Source organism: Phocoena sinus, chromosome 13 (genome assembly GCF_008692025.1).
Source record: "Phocoena sinus isolate mPhoSin1 chromosome 13, mPhoSin1.pri, whole genome shotgun sequence".
In the NCBI taxonomy this organism is placed as follows: domain Eukaryota; kingdom Metazoa; phylum Chordata; class Mammalia; order Artiodactyla; family Phocoenidae; genus Phocoena; species Phocoena sinus.
The window spans coordinates 85,002,703-85,020,335 of NC_045775.1; the positions used below are offsets into that span (position 1 = coordinate 85,002,703).

At 43.5% G+C, this 17,633-nt stretch overlaps 1 protein-coding gene across 2 annotated transcripts in view; it reads right to left on the reverse strand.

The window, feature by feature from the left end:
* Positions 1-6,260: 6,260 nt before the first annotated feature.
* CREG2 (cellular repressor of E1A stimulated genes 2) overlaps positions 6,261-17,633 on the reverse strand; it is a 48,190-nt gene continuing 36,817 nt past the window's right edge. The window contains exons 3-4 of one of the 2 annotated variants that reach the window (XM_032653480.1): positions 15,052-15,165; positions 6,261-12,171 (exon numbers count right to left, since the gene is read on the reverse strand). In XM_032653480.1, coding sequence (XP_032509371.1) covers positions 12,024-12,171; positions 15,052-15,165 — 262 coding nt within the window. In that variant the 3' untranslated portion in view covers positions 6,261-12,023. Of the gene's footprint in view, positions 12,172-12,356; positions 12,541-15,051; positions 15,166-17,633 lie in introns of those variants that run through there. The other variant, XM_032653481.1, reaches the window with a different exon arrangement.

A 17,633-nucleotide genomic window follows, 5' to 3' on the forward strand; every position in this document is an offset into this window, starting at 1 on the left:
GAAAGAAAGAGATAAGGTTATTATGTGATGTGGGGGAAGGGAGTTTAGGTAAAATTTTAATGAAGCCATGTTTGGATAGCCGCAAGGCAAACAGGGGTCAGCTTTGGGTCTAAACTGCCGAGTGAACTCAGGGCCCTGTTTCTTGGAAATGACAAGTTAAGATATCAATACAGAGTCTTTTCTAGAACGCCCTATGTCTGGAGCCTGCTTCTGCTTTGGAAATCGAGGCTGCTTCTGTGTGTTAAAGACATAGATCTTCATGGGAATTCCCTGGCGGTCCAGGGGTTAGAACTCCGTGCTTCTACTGCAGGGGGCATGGGTTTGATCCCTGGTCAGGGAACTAAGATCTCACAAGCCTAGCGGCCAAAAAAAAAAAAAAGACATAGATCTTTCAGGCAAAGTGGAATATTTCCTTCTTACTGTAAGCAGATAGGGTGTGGGGCGGGGGCCCTGGAGGAAAAGAACCAGATGTAGCCTTTTTACACAAGAGAAGCCATTTTGTGATCTAAGCCTGGACACAATGCTTGCTCTTGAACAGGTCTCAGTGATAATGATCTTAAGGGAATAAAAGAACAAACGACTTTTATCAGGCAAGAGAAATAACAATAGCAAAGATAATAACTCAGTTGTAAAGACTCCAAGTTCTGTTTCAATGGTAAAGATTAGCCTGAAGCTCTTTCTTGAGCTGTTTTGCAGAATTTAAACGCTGGAGCCCCCAAGCCATCAGATCAACTGGAATGTAAGAGATGCTGATAATGACCTTTTCTGACCCTCTTGACTTCAGTCAACTAAAGCCTGGACTCTGTCGACCTTTGCCCCAGTTCTACGCTTGAGTTCTCCTCTGCTCAAGCCCCTTCATGAATATGCATGTACCTTAGCTTAAAACTTCCCCAATTTTGCTGTTAGGGGAGACACTGCTTGGGGAAAGGTCCCCGGTGTTCTCCTTACTTGTCGCAAGTAATAAATGCTTCCTTCTCCCCATCTTTGGCTTGGTTGTAGCTTTTGGCTCGACACCTACCAAGAGGTGAACCCAGTTTTGGGGTAACATTACTGATTAGATTTCAAACGTCGAAGTTTCTGACAGCTGCTGATTCTAGAACACGATTTCTCACTAAGAAATCAGTAAATAAATATTAACCTTTTTGTGTATTAAAAAAATACAACGTGAGCACATCTTACATTTCGTAGTTGCCACATTAAAGAAAAAAAAAGTTAAACGAAAGAGATAAATATTCATAGCTACTTTATCGGTAATAGCCCCCAAATAACAACCCCAGTGTCCATCAACAGGTAAATGGATAAAAAACTATGACAGATTCATATAATGAAATACTACTCAGCAAAAAAAAAAAAGAGCTCCTGTTACATGCAACAGCGTGAGTGAATCTCACAATAATTATGCTGAGTGAAGCAGTAAAAAATGCATACTATGTGATTCCACTTCCATAAAATTCTAGAAAATGCAAACTATTTTATAGAGACAAAATGAACATCAGTCATTATCTTAGGATGGGGGGTGGGAAGGAGGGACTACAAAGGGGCGCGAGAAAACCTCTTTGCAGGTGATGGACATGTTCATTATATTGCTATAATGATGGTTTCACTGTATATACATTGTCAAAGCTTGTCAAATTGGACAAGTACTTTAAATACCGGTAGCTGATTGTATGTCAGTTATATTCCAATAAAGTGATAGAAATGAAAAAAAAATCAGAAGTTACTCATAAAGGGGTTTGTTATGATGTTTTTTACAGCTGTAGCATGACATTGGGAGAAATACTGTTTCCAGTTAACCTTGCAGCTGGCTTTGTCTGTGTCTAGTGTGCCAGCCAGATTCAGGGCAGAGTTTTCCTTTTTCAATATAGTGTCTGGAGAGAGAATTATTTGAGTCTTTATTAAAAAAAAAACATCATCTACTTTGCAGAAGTACACCGTGAGTACAATTTTTATTTTCATTTTTGTTGTACTCATGTACACCATGAGTACAATAAAAACAACTGCTACGTTAAAAAACAAATAAACATCCCTGTTTTATTATTTCCAGACACTTCCAGACACCTTTTTTTCAGGTCCACTACACAATCCTTTCAAAACTGTCTATAAAATGTGGTATTCATATAAGACAGATCCAGAGCATGGTTTTATTAAAATATTATATGGTGATTTGGGAAATGTGAGATACAGTCTTCATAGAACAAAGGCTTTTTTCTTCCACGAGAAACTAAGAGATCAATGCCACGCACATTTCTTTTATGTTGAAAGGCATGTCAGTCAGCATTCAATCACTTAGGATACTTCAAGTAAAGAGGGGTTTAATGCAGGGACTTAGCTATGAAGAGGCTGGAAGGGCAGCCAAAGACCCAAGAGGAAGTGTGTGAGGTGTGGGGCTGGATGGCAGAAGCTCCTACTGCCTGGCTGGAGGCTGAGAGTCCACGCTTGAGTTATTGTTCTTGGAAGTATTATATTATTGAATCAAAATAAAAATGTGAATCACAATTTGATACTGAAAAAGACACAAAGAAGCCTGGGTAAGCCTGTTGGGTGGTGGTTCAGAGCACGGACTTGGAAGTCTGGGCTCCCATGGGTGCCACTGGCTGTAAAACAAAGGTCAGTTATTTCTCCAGCCAAAAAATGGGTTTATTAGGGCTGAGCAGAGAATTGCAGTTTGGGGTCTGCAACCCCGGGGAGCCAAGTGCAGCTGCCCGCGTGGCAAGGGGAGGAGAACTCTTTAAAAGAGGGAAGAGGAAGCTGGGAGGGTTAGGGTAAACAAAGAGCCCATGGCTTTCCTTTGGCTGAACTGTTGCCAGGAGAGAAGAATCTGCTACCTGTTGAGTTGTTTCCTGGCACAGCGTGGGAGCGCCCCCTTCTGGTCACCTGACTCTATTCAGCTGAGGGGTCTGTTTATTAATTTTTTTACACCACCAATTACGCTCTGGGGGACACTGGTCAGGTTTTCTCAGTCGGCAGTTCGACAGAATTCTCCGCCTCCCAGGGTTGGCACGAGGACCAAACAAGGTACAGCTTGTGAAGAGCAACACAGGGCACTTAGTAAATTCTCCGCTAATTTACAGTCCTTGCACCTGATGGCAGCTGCGCCTGCCTGAGCCTGAGGCCACGCCAGGGACGGCCACTCACCCGGGACCAAGGACGGAAGGCAGGGAAGAAAAACTACGCAGATCGGACCGCGCTCTCCTCCAGACCCCCAAGCACTGAGAAGAGGGAGAGGAGGGTGGAATCAGACAGACCTGGGTTTAGTACCCACTGGGCCTCCTACCTGGTCCTGGGTCCCAGGAATGCTGGTCCGAGAGCTGTTCGCTGAGTGGACTTCCCACGTGGAAAACTGAAGCCTTTTCTTCCTTGCAGGGCGGATGTAAAAACTAAATGAGATTTTTAAAAAAGTATGTAAAATACCTAGCTTATAGGACGAGTTCAATTACAGTAACTGCTGTAATTAAATAATTATTTAGAAATAACTAAAAATAAATAAATAACAAAATAATTAGTTAAAATATCACTATCAAAATGTCATGAAGTATTTGCGTCTGTCCTGCCATCATGGGCAGGAAAACACTGTATTTTCAAAGCAGAGTGCGTATCTGTGCGTCCACCACGGATGCTTTGCTGACGTAGCTGGTGGCTCCGGGGACAAGGTTTCATCCTGGCCTGGATTCTACATTCTGGGTTCTTTCTCGCCAGGATTTTGGTCTGAACAAGGTGAAGGTCCCAGATACAGCCACCAGGGGGCGCCACGGTTCTTTGCCGAAGCTGTTGGGACAAATCGCCAGGACTGGGAGTTGGTCAGAAGCTCTGGGAGGGTCAGTGGCTTATCTGGAAGTGGTCAGGAGGATGGAAGACCTCAGTGAGGGGCGAGCAGGCCAGGGAGGAGAGTCACAGCCGGAGGAGGAGAAAAGGAAATGTGTCAGTGAAAGGTAGGGGCTCTGGGCTAAAGCCCACAGATCATTTTTATCCATTTGTCCAGCACTTGCCATGAGCCACAAACGGGCGGTGTGTGAGATCAGCCCCTCACAGCTCACAGCCTCGCTGAGGAGGCTGACACATGCGCAGATGACCAACATACACGTGAAAATAACGAGACATATAAGGCCACCATCTCTAACCCTTTCGCTGTGCCAGGCGCTGTATTGTAATGACCCCATTTAACACACGAGGAAACTGAGATTCAAAGGATTCACTAGTTTCCAAAATTCACAAAGCTGAGAAACAGTGGACTCCTGCTATGCCAGTCTGTTTTAAAGGCCACGTTTTAAAAATCATTACTCCTGCGGTAAAGCAAGGAAAACCCAAACAGCTCTGCTCCTTGAAAACTCACAACTTTGGACTTTCGGTGAACTTCAGCGAGAGTTGACAACCAGGATGGCAGGACACTCCCTGGTGCCCCTCCACCCCGGCTGGCATCCCCATCTCCTGCTCACCCTTCACTCTCCACGGCATCACCCAGCCACCATCTTCTGGTCACCCGGCCCTCCACTCCCACCACCACAGGCTGGCGTTCGCCATCACCGATGTTGTTGCTTGGGAGCGTACCTGTTCACACTTCTCACTCTGTTCCCAGTGACCCGCCTTCCAGATTGTGGGCTCAAGTACCCACGCTGGGTCCCCTGATGGTCCAGCTTCTCCTGCCATCTCTTCCCTCCCTCCTTTCCTCCCTCCCTCCCTCCCTCCCTCCCTTCCCTCACTTCCTTCCCCAGCTTAGTTCCCACCATGCGGCATATCAGCTACTCTTTTTCTCTTTTGGCCACCTGGCGTGGCTTGCAGGATTTTAGTTCCCCGACTAGGGATTGAACCCAGGCCCTCAGCAATGGCAGCACCAAGTCCTAACCACTGGACAGCCAGGGAATTCCCTCAGGTACTCTTAAAAACACCTTAAACTCTCCCTTATCTGACCCTCTTCCGTGGCACTGGCTTCTACCTCCCATAAATGGGATGCTCACGCCTGCATCGGGGCAGCCAGAAAAATCATCCAGCAGCAGGGAGTGTCAGGAGAGAAGGACGACCAGAGGAACAGAAAATTCTGCGGTTGACGGGGTGCTCATTTGGAGGCTTCAAGGATCTCCAGGAAGTGTTTGTTTTTTTTTTTTTTAAGCTGAGAGTGAGGGGAATCGAGGGGTGGGCTCCAGGGGCTGAAGACTGTAGACAGTCCTGGAAACAGCTGCTTACGAGAGTGGGAGAGAGCTGGACGGAGAACCATGCTGGGGTCCCCGGGCAGCTGGAGGGCCCAGTTAAGGATGAGGATGCCTGATGTAAGGTGAGACCAATTCTCGTGGTGGTGGCTTTTCTCTGTTACAATTCAGCTGCAGAGATGATCGTGGAATTTATCCAGGGCAGGCTTTGCCCTGTGGTTCCAACAGAAAACAGTGGGGATTCTGAGGATACTGGCTGACGTGATGGAGCAGAATCCACAGACATGACTAGGTCACCTGGCTTCAAAATCTGCTTGTTTACTTATTATTTACAAAACATAAGCTTCCTGAGGGCTGGGCTTTGCTCTCCACTGTAATCCCACCATGTTGTCACTCACCTGCTTGAACAAGGGAGTCAGACGATGACAGAGAAGCAGCTCAGGGCTCCGGAGCAGGAGAGAGGGCTGGAAGGAGGGAGGTGAGGTTGGAGGTGCCAGAATATTCAAATGCACAGTTTCCAAGGTGGGCCGGATCTGGAGGTGACCCGCTCAGGACCTGGGGCGTGAGGTGCAGTGAAGGTAGGGTGACCAATCCATCTCGATTGGCCCTGGATTTTCTGACTTTACTACTGAAAGTCCTGTGTCCCGGGGACCCTCAGTCCTGGGTCATTTGGGCTGCTTGGTCTCTCTCTGCCTTGTCTCTAAGATAAGACCATCTCTGAGAAGCTGGAGTGTTGGTCGGGGGCGTCTACAGAAGCTGCAGTATTGATCACTCTCGTGGGCATGCGTCATCTTCTGCCACAGTCTTAAGTGTGACCCCGTGGCATGTTTTCTTATTAGCAAAAGGAGCTTTTTTGTAGACCTGAATTCGAAGAATAACAACTATGCTAAAAATGGCAAATACTTCCAAGAGTAGCAACACCAAAGTGTGGTTACCTCAGCATCTTCCAGTCTGCAAATTAAGTGCATTGTACTCAGAGCCTTAAAAAATCATATCAACAAGTCACCCAGCTAGTTCTTTTCTTTCTATTGGAAATGTAACTGCTGATTTATTGTAATAGCATTTATTTTCTTAGAAATCTAATAATGTCCATTTGTAATATTACATGAAAGGACTGTGTAGAAATATTATAAATTTATTTAATCAAGCATGGAAATCATAGCAGGAGTGAAATAGTCTTTGGTTAGATAGACATATCTAGTTTCGAAAATAGATTTTACACTCCGCATGCATTACATAGCACAAACCATAGCTTCATTACAATTCAAATTTTATAACAATTGACTTGTTATAAGCAATCAAATAAGCATCAATAAATCATCCTAGAGAAGGTTTATTTTCAGAACAGCATTTGATGGTTAAATTATTAAATATGAAATACAGACTTTCTGGAAAAACTGTAGAAATACATTTCAACCCAAAGCCACTTTTTTATAACGAGTCAGTATATACAAGGCATATTGAAACAAGTCACATCAGAATTACACTCTCTGTGTCAACACTATGGATGTGTACAATCATGGGAAATAAAAATGTGGAGGTTAGGATATGGCTTATTCATAGATACAAAAGAAGAATTCTTTCCCAGAATATTTAGAGGAGGATTACTGGAAATACTGTTCTCTGCTATGAACATCGGTGGAGAATCACTGCACAGACTTGGATACCTATATACACCTGTAGCTTAACGTATTTATTCCAGAAACTGAAAGATAGCCTCCTCTTCTAAGTGTCCCACATAAAATCTATACAGGTTTGTTGAATTTTTGTTAATTTGTATTCAGTATTAAATTGAATACATTTTGAAAACTTTCAAATAAATTTTTTCTCTCTTCCAAAAACGCATATATCAATGGTTAAAGAAAACCAATGTCCATTCTGCTAGGTTTTGGTACGTAGCTCAGTTCTTCATTTCATTAGGGACCAACGAGAGGGCATAAATGTCTTATTTAAGCTAAGCCTTAAATTTTGTTTGTGTTAAACTTTTTACTCTGAGATAATTGTATAATAGATTCTGAGAGAATTGCTGATAATTGTAGATTCACATGCGGTTGTAAGAAGTAATATGGAGATTCTGTGTGCCTTTTACCCATTTTCCCCCAATGGTAACATCTTGCAAAATGATACAATATCTTTACCAGGATTTTGACATTGATACAGACAAGCTAGGGAACATTTCCATCACAATAAAGGATCCCTTTTACAGACACACCCACCTCTCTCCTTCTCCACCCTCCTCCCTGGTGACCCTTAATCTGTTCTCCATTTCTAGAATTTTGCATTTCAAAATGTTATATAAATGGAATTATACAGGGCATAACCTTTGGGGATGGGTTTTTTCACGCAGCATAATTCTCTGAGGACTCATCCAAGTTGTTGCTTGTATTGGAAATTATTTTTATTGCTGAGTTCTATTCCATGGCAGGGATGTATCACAATTTGTTTCACCAGTCACCCGTTAAAGGACATCTACAACACTGTAAAGCAACTATACTCCAATAAAAATTAATTAAAAAAAATAAAGGACATCTGGTTGTTTACAGATCTGGAATATTACGAATAAAGCTGCTATGAACATTTATGTGCAAGTTTTTGTGTGAACATACGTTTTCATCTCCCTGGGATGGATGCCCAGGAGTGCAACTGCTGGGTCTTATGCCAGTTGCTTGTTTAGTTTGATAAGAAACTGTCAGTTGGTTCTCCAGAGTTCCATTTTACTTTCCCACCAGCTATGGGCTGATCCCATTGCTCTGCATTCTTGCCAACATTTGGTGTTGTTACTGTTTCAGCAATTTTGGTAGGTGCCTCGTGGCATCTATTGGGGTTTTAATTTGCAGTTCCCTAATGACTGATGATGTTGAGTATCTTTTCACATGCTAATCTGCCATATCCTCTTCAGAGAAACATTTGTTCATGGTCTCCATTGTCTAATTGGATTTTTAAAAAAACTGTTGAGTTGTAAGAGTTCTCCATCTATTCTAGATGGTAGTCCTTTGTTGGATATGCTGTTGGCAGGTATTTCCTCCCAGCGTAGCCTGTCTTTTCATCCTCTTAACATGGTCTTTTGCGGAATAAGAGTTTAAAATTTTGATGAAGTCCAATTTACCAAACTTTCCTTTTATGGACTTTAGGTTTTTCGCGTCAAGTCTAAGAAGTCTTTGCTTGGTTTAGCCCTAGGTCCCAAAGATTTTCTATTTTTTAAAAATGTGTTATGGTTTTACATTTTATGTTTAGCGTTATGATCTATTTTGAGTTAATTTTTATATAAGGTATGGGATTTAGCTTGAGGTTCTTTTTATTTGCCCATGGATAACTGATTGCTCAGCACGTTTATTGAAAAGACTATCCTCCCTCCAGTGAATTACTTTTGTACTTAAAAAAAAAAATCAATTGAGCATATTTGTATGGGTCTATTTCTAGATTCTCTGTTCTGTTCCACTGATCTTTTGTGTCTATGCCTCCACCAATACCACACTGTCTTGATTAGTGTAGCTACATAAGTCTTTATACTGAGTAGAGTGGTTTCTTCTACTTATTCTTCTTTTACAAGATAGTTTTAGCTATTCCAAGGCCTGTGCCTTAGAACTTTTAGAATAAGCTTGAATATGTCTACAAAAACCTTGCTGGGATTTTGATAGAAACTGCATTAAACATATAGATGAATCTGGGGAGAATTGACATTTTTACTATTTTGTGTCCTCTAATCCATGAACATGGTATGTCTCCTCATTTATTTAGGTCTTTGATTTCTTTCATTGGCATCTTTTAATTTTCAGCATATAGATCCTATACACATTTTTGTTAAACTTACACCTAAGTATTTTTTTTTTCCTTTTGGAGTGATTGTAAATGGTATTGTGTTTAAAATTTTGCTTTCCACTTTGTTTATTGTTAATATACAGAAATGTGATTAAATTTTGTGTGATCTTATATCCTAAGACCTTGCTGAAATCAGTTGTTTTACTTTTTTTTTTTAAAAAATAGATTTTTTGGAATTTTCTATGTAGACAGTTACATCATCTGTAAATAGGGATACTTTTATTACTTTTCAATCATATGCATTTTATTTCTTTTTATTGCCTTATTGCCATGTCCAGAACTTCCAATACAGCCTTTAAAATTTTAATCAATGTAAATTTCTAGAGATTTGCTAAAACTTACTGGCCTGAATGGGGTCCATTATTCTCAAACAGATGCCTTTTCTTTTTTTTTTTTTTTGCTTTTTTTTGTTTGAATTTTAGAATTTTATTTATTTTTTATACAGCAGGTTCTTATTAGTTATCTATTTTATAGATATCTATTTTAAATTAGATTCTTTTAAATTAGTTATCTATTTTATACATATTAGTGTATATATGTCAAGCCCAATCTCCCAATTCATCACACACACACACCCACTTTCCTCCCTCGGTGTCCATACATTTGTTCTCTACGTCTGTGTCTCTATTTCTGCCCTGCAAACCGGTTCATCTATATCATTTTTCTAGGTTCCACACATATGCGCTAATATATGACATTTGTTTTTCTCTTTCTGACTTGCTTCACTCTGTATGACAGTCTCTAGATCCATCTACGTCTCTACAAATGACCCAATTTCGTTTCTTTTTATGGCTGAGTAATATTCCATTGTATATATGTACCACATCTTCTTTATCCATTCGTCTGTCGATGGGCATTTAGGTTTCTTCCATGACCTGGCTATTGTAAATAGTGCTGCACTGAACATTGGGGTGCACGTGTCTTTTTGAACTATGGTTTACTCTGGGTATATGCCCAGTAGTGGGATTGCTGGGTCATATGGTGATTCTATTTTTAGTTTTTTAAGGAACCTCCATACTGTTCTCCATAGTGGCTGTATCAATTTACATTCCCACCAACAGTGCAAGAGGGTTCCCTTTCAAGCAGATGCCTTTTCAACACTCTTCTTATCATACAACCTGTTCAGATTCCATTCCCTGTAATTTGGATAAATAACTGATAACCGTCATCAGTGGTTAAGCTGCAAAACTCCTTTGAGGCAGCTGAGTGAGCCTTAACAAGCTAAGTGAAACCTGACTGTAAAAGCAAAACTAGCGTTAGGAAAATCATCTTTCAGACGGGACTTGGACACAGAGACGTTCAGAGAATTACAATTTGAGGTTGACTTACGGAGTATGTGGTCTCTTCTTCCAGTTTCCCCTCTCACCTCTAAACGGGGGTAGCAACAATTTTAAACTCTGCAAATATAAAATACCCTCAAAGTCACCTTATTCTTAGATATTAGAAATTGCTATTGTTAAGGAACACTTTTACGATTTGACTTTTGATAAATAAAGAATTCTGTGCATCTTACTATGCTTTTAGCAACAGGCACTTAAAAATATTTGGACAACTCAAACTCTCTTCGTGTCTTAATTTTTTAAACAGAAGTGTAACCGTTAATAACACTATTATTTATTTTTTAAATGTATATTTCCTATATTTTGTGTATTGTAGTTTTATATTTATACAATATACCTAACTGACCAAAGAGGGTTTAGAGCCATATAAAAAGGCAGAAAACTGGGTAGCGCTAGATCCTTTATAAATTTCAACGTAAGAGGTCTTGGAAGTATACACATAGGTCCTTGTAGGCCTTAGGTATATACACAGGTACAACGCAGGTGCTCCTGCATACAATTTGTAGAAAATTTAAAATCTGTAATAAGAATCCAATTTCAGAGACTTGTTTTCTTTTTTGGTAGAAAACAGTGGCCAATCTACAGGCAGGTTAGTCATCGCTTTACTGATTTTACTGATTCAATGACTACCAGTAACTCTTTTGTCTTGTTCTTAGAATTGGAAATTGTCTAGGTACCGCTCTCTCCATTGTGTGCAGTGAGTGGTGGAATCAGACCCTGGGATGTTGACTTAGCCTCTCTGAGCCTCAGTGTTCTTGTCTGTAAGTGGCAATGCTGATTCATCTCATTGGCTGTAAGGCTTCAGTGAGATGACTCCGTCAAGGGCCTGGCCCATGGCTGCGTAGGGAGCGTGCCTCCAGTTACTTACTTCTTTCCTTCCTTTTCTTATACGTTGCCTTTGCTTCCTTTCCAGCCTCTCCCTGTCCCCCTCCTCTCTCTATACCACAGACTGAGTACCACTCCCCATGCCTAAGAGAAGGGGACCCTCTATCCCAGCACTAGCAGAGGGGATCTGGGGAGCCTGTTGCCGGAGCTGCCCCTCCCTTAATGTACCACCATGGCCCGATTACCTAGAATAGGGCTGTACACCAAACTCGGGGGGTTCTCACATGATTTGTCATGTTGCAGTGGGAAAAAAGCTTCATGAGTGACCAGTACATTCTAGCAAACGGGGCTCAATAATGCATTTGCCATTCTGTAGCAGGATGGTAACCCACAGACAAAGAGTCCTGCACCCTCACCCTAAACACAAGACGGCAGCTATGTGATGCGTATTTAGTTCTTCTGTGGTTGCAATGAGCTTAGAACCAGGACACTGCTTTGGGTACAACAAGCAACAAACATACTCTCACGATACAAAGCAATCACATTGTACATACAGGCATAGGGTTTGTATTTTTTTTTTTATCTTAAAGAATGGAACAGCAACTGTCTCAACATGTCACTTTGACAACCAACAGTGATCCCACATAGGTGAGTCTGGACTGAACACATGTAAACAGACTCTCCATGTGAAGTCCCTGTGTGATCTGGCCCTTTGCAAATGGCCACTCCAATCTCCAGCTAGCACAGGGGTCCCTGGTGACCCACTCTCACTCTGCTGAGAGATTGACAGGGCTGCAATGAACCCTTTCTCAAAGAGACAGCAGTCAATTACTGTCTGGCAGCACCGCTCAAAAGGTTTTCATTTTACGCAAACATCAAGGACCTTCTTCTCACTCCATCAGGCCTTTCTTGGAACTGCTTTGAAATATTCCTCCCTGGAAATGTCAGCTACTCCTCCATACCATTTCTGAAGCCAGATATGTTCTATCTTCATCTTCATAAAGAACCATTCATACTGACGAGGCCACTTCCTCATAACTGGGTGTCTGCAGAAATAAAGACGTCACATTAAAGCTGTTCTCGTCAGAGGGTGGGCTCTCCAGAGCACAGTGCCAGATGTATCCTTGGTCAGGTCATAGGGCCCTCCAGACGCCAGGCTGTGTTTAGGCTGAGACCTGCTCAAACCAGCTAGAGGCAGAAGCCAGGGAGCCAGGGTCAAGGTCTGGGGCAGCCTTAGGAGGGCAGGAAACTGTTGTCACCACAGAGGGGCAGACAGCTCAAGTCTTGAGCCAGGCAACTTTGTTCGAACTCCAGGTCAGCTGCTGGGATGCCTCATGGGCCGTCTGCTCTCTTAAGCCTGCCCGGTCTCCTTCCCAGTCACGTGGGGCGAGAGGGATGGTGGTCAGATCACAGGGCTGTGTGGGCAGCAAATGATGAGACACATAAAGCACCTGCATAGAGGACGTGCCCAGGGGACGGGGGCCATTGTTACCAGGAAGCATCACGAAAGGCTCTAAGCATCTCTATGCGAAATGCTGAATTTTAAGTCCGGGAAACAAATCTGTTCACGGGAAGATTTCCATTCCTGTAGAGGCCTACAACTGTTGCATCAAGCTGAGAACCAGCCAGCGTAGACAGGGAACAGCCCTCACATTCCGCCCTCTGTTTCTGACTTGCCTTCTCCCTCAGGTGTAGGCCTAAAAACATGCATCCTCCTTGAGGGCAGGGTCTGGCGCTCACTTTTTTAAAACTTCATAAAAATAGAAGTTTTATTTACATCTAAAAATGTTATAAACAAAATTCAAAGACCAAGTGTAAACTGGGAAAAACATTTGCAACAATGCCAGTGCAGTGATAGGTTGATGCCTTTTTAAAAAAAAAAATTTTTTTTTTTTTGGAATCATTGCAAATTGACAGAGAGGTTGAAAGTACGGTATAAAGAACTATTTTTTTTTTTCCTAAACCATTTGAAAGTAAGTTGCTGATCTGAGGCCCAAACACTCATGTAGCTGAGATGATAACATGATTGTTGTTATTTTAAGCCAACTAGTTTTGTATTTATAACCGGAACAAATTTTGGCCCCTGCAAGGGGAACGTAGGTACAGCAAATTCTAGTCCGTGAGGCCCTGGCTTGGGGTCCAGGCAGTAGGATGCTGGAAGGACCGTAGGAGACTGACCATGAGTGTTTAAAGAAGGTAAAGACAAGGTGGTTGGATGCGCGTGGTAAAGGGACCCACATTATCCACTAGTGGAAATTCTGGTAACACTGTTACCTGCGGTAATGTGGAAAATAGGAAACGAACTTAATGAACGCAAATGTCTCCTGCGGCTTTGACTTCATCTCACTGCCCATCATAACGTGGAAGAGGAGAAATGAGAACTAAAGAGTGACAGCTGAGGTGGAAAATAGAGCGCACAAGCACACAGACACACGCATCTCCATTTATCTGTCTGTCTGTATATTGAAAACCACAAGTCCGTGTGGGTGGATCCAATTCCAGGCTGATCTAGTGTCCTCCTATGCGTGTTGCTAACTCTCTTCCATGGCGGTGAGAAACCAGGCTTCCTCTCTCTGTGTTCGCTTATTACTACACTAAGTCCCCTACATACGAACCTTCAAGTTGTGAACTTTCAAAGACGTGAACAATTGAATCCAGCAGGGAACCAGAACCTGTGCCATCAGCGTCGGGCGTGAGTGAAATGGCAGCTGGCCCCCCCGTCTCCTGTTGTTGGAGATCCTTCAGCTCTACCATCTCCCACCTCCTCTTCCTCCTCCCGTCAGTAACTCTTCTTGCCTGTTCCCTCGATGCCAGCCCCTGGATGCCAGCTGCTGTACTGTGAGATTAAACATGTTTTATTTTTTTGTGTGTCTGTTTTTTATGTATTATTTGTGTGAAAAGTATTATAAACCTATTACAGTACAGTACTGTAGAGCCAATTGTATTAGTTGGGTACCTGGGCTAACCGTGTCGGACTTAACAAACAAATTGGACTTAGGATCGCACTCTCGGAAGGGAACTCGTTCGTATGTAGGGGACTTGCTGTGTGTTTACTTATTTCATGATTCCCCTGTATGTACAATCATCCCATCTCCATAGGGATGCGGATGGCTTGTCTAATTTACCACCTGCTTTCATGTTACTCTCCCACTAACTTAGACAAGCACCAATCTGCCGGCTTTTGTTGCCCACACCCCATGTGGATACCCGCCCCTCCTCACTCCAGCTCTGACCTTCCACCTCAGGCCTCCCCCTGCACAGACCCTCTCCTCACCCATGGAGACAGACTCCAGCACCCCTGCAGGACCACCCTTCTCACTTTTTGCAAACGCTGATCTCCTCCCCCGCTTCCCGGGGCTCCTCTGTCACTCATTTTGACCCTAGCAGCATGCATGCCGATTTCCTGGGATGTCGTTTTAAATTTTTGATTGAGTGTAACCTCCAGAGCATCCAATTCGGGAAGCAGGTGGTGGGGGGCAGTTCGAAAGCTGCATCCTAAGTGGTTCGGCTGTAAAAGGGGTGGGGGGCCCACATGAAGGAACACTGCTGTCACTTCTGGCGCCGAGCTCTGCTTAGAGTGGACGTTTGCAAATGTCTGCTGTATTGACTGGACTACAAAGCCCCCTTTTTCTCCATTTCAAGGCAGGGCTGTTGTGAAAGGCTGGAAGTATGCAGGGAACAGTGCCTGCAACCCTCAGCATGGGGCGCTCTCCAAAGGCACGGACAGCCCACTGCAAGGTCACATGCGTGGCCTCTGCTGCCACCTCAGGCGACCAAGACTTTCAGCGTCAGATGGCCGTGTTGCCACCAAAGGACAGCTCAGACCATTACTGTCATCACCTCAGAGGCATCAGATGGCACAGCCCCGACCTCTGCTTCTTACACTGTATGTTTCTGGGCAAACCAATCTTAAAGCAGATACCAACCTTGAAAACATGGCTTGCTTGGCAAATTCCACTTCTTCTGGAGACACTGCGACCATCTGGCCAGTGAGCGTTAACCGGGCACAGCGGGGATCTTCTGGGTCGACGATATTTTTTCTGCATTTGAAGGACATTTTCCAGATATTAAAATGATGATAGAATGACAGCTGGACATACTAAGGATTTTATTAAAAATAGAGGGAGTTCCCTGGAGAGCCAGTGGTTAGGACTCCGCGCTTTCACTGCCGAGGGCCCAGGTTTGATCCCTGGTCGGGGAACTGAGATCCCACAAGTTGCGCACCATGACAAAAAAAGAAAATAGTGATCACACTGCTGGTTATAATTGATCAGGTTTTTACATTTTCTGGAATTACTTGAAAATACTTTAGCATATATGATCGTGCAATCCCACTCCTGGGCATATATCCAGACAAAACTCTAATTCATAAAGAGACGTGAACCCCTATGTTCATAGCAGCACTATTCACAATAGCCAGGACATGGCAACAACCTAAATGTCCATCGACAGATGAATGGATAAAGAAGATGTGGTACACATATACAATGGAATATTACTCAGCCACAAAAAAGAATGAAATAATGCCATTTGCAGCAGAATGGATGGATCTAGAGATTATCATACTAAGTGAAGTAAGTCAGAAAGAGAAAGACAAATACCATGTGATATCCCTTATATGAGGAATCTAAAATATGACACAAGTGAACCTATCTACGAAACAGAAACAGACTCACAGACATAGAGAACAGACTTGTGGTTGCCAAGGGGGAGGGCGGGTGGGGGAGGATGGATTGGGAGTGTGGGATTAGCAGAGGCAAACTAGTATATATAGGATGGATAAACAACAGGTCCTACTGTAGAGCACAGGGAACAGTATTCAGTATCCTGTAAACCATAATGGAAAAGAATATGAACAAGAATATATATATATGTATAAATGAGTCACTTTGCTGTACAGCAGAAATTAACACAATATTGTAAATCAACTAGACTTCAATAAACTAAGAAAAAATTAAGACACTTCGGTACAGGCAGTGTGGCAGGTGTGTCTGTGGAGGCTGGATGTCAGTGTGCATCCTCGCGGGTGGCAGACAACCCCGGAAGTACCCTAGTCGAGAGTGCACAGGCCAGGGCAAGGCTCTGCAACACCCCCATAGGGAGCCACTACGCAGAGTCAGGTTGCTGCTCTACGTGACTCTAGGGAGTGTCACTCCCTCGAGACGCTATGAATGGCACCCCTGGAGCAACGTGGTGCATCTACCTGGATCCAGCAGTGGCCAAGGTAAAGGCTTTCAGGCATCACCGCCGTCAGACACAGAGGTCCCTTACTGAACGTAAGGGACGTTAGAAATAACATTGTGTGACAAGCGTTTCCATGGTGGCAGGATTCTTCTATAAACACTTGCTTTCCTTGTAAGAGTCACCCGGCACCGAAAGTGTGGGAGGGCAACGTAGAGCTCCCACCCACCTCTCATCACGCGAGGCTGCCTATTTCTGGAAGAAGCATAAATGGGAGAATCTGAATCTTCATGTTCGGGATCGTGGCTTCATCTGAAGCCAGGAGAGAAATCTCCCCCAGGTGACAGCTGATGCCTTACGCATTTCACAATCTCTCCATATGTGCTTGGGAAGGTGGTTCCAGGATGGGGCACCAAGATGTGTCTGTACATCGCCTCGTTTTGTGTGTGTCTGTACATCGCCTCATTCTGTTTCATCTTCATGACGACCCCAGGAGGTAGGTGTGATTACTGACCTTGTTTTAGAGATGAGGGGAATGCGATTCAGGTAGGCTAAGTGACTTGTCCCGGGCCGTGGAGCGTGCAGCGCCTGTCGGAGCCCAGGTCCTCTGGCCCCAAGCAGGAAGGCAGCCGCCTGGCAGCCTAGCACTTGTATCTGCGTGTATCCCAGACTGACCATCTCCTTCACCTCCTGGATCCTATGCGTCCTCAATGTTTATGGATTCTCTCTCTTATTATCTGATTGTGGACTCTTAGATATCATGTTTAATAACATTTTAATTTTTGGTGAATGCTTTCTCAAAAGCTCAGCTTAGGGGGAAGAAAAAAGTTCACCTTAGGGGTAAAAAAAAAGTATCACATGACAAAAAACTAGTGTGTGCAGAGATATCTGTTACAGCATCATTTGTGATGGCAAAAATGGGAAGTAACCAGGCTTCCCTGGTGGCGCAGCGGTTAAGAATCTGCCTGCCAATGCAGGGGACACGGGTTCGAGCCCTGGTCCAGGAAGATCCCACATGCCGCGGAGCAACTAAGCCTGTGCACCACAACTACTGAGCCTGTGTTCTACAGTCCACAAGTCGCAACTACTGAGCCCACGTGCCACAACTACTGAAGCCCGTATGCCTAGAGCCCATGCTCCACAACAAAGAGAAGCCACCGCAATGAAAAGCAGCCTCTGCTCGCCGCAACTAGGGAAAGCCCGTGCGCTGCAACGAAGACCCAACGCAGCCAAAAATAAATAAATTAAATAAATAAAAATTAAAAAAAAAAGAAAACAAAAAATGGGAAGTAACCAAAATGCTCAGCAGTGGGAGAACATAAATTAT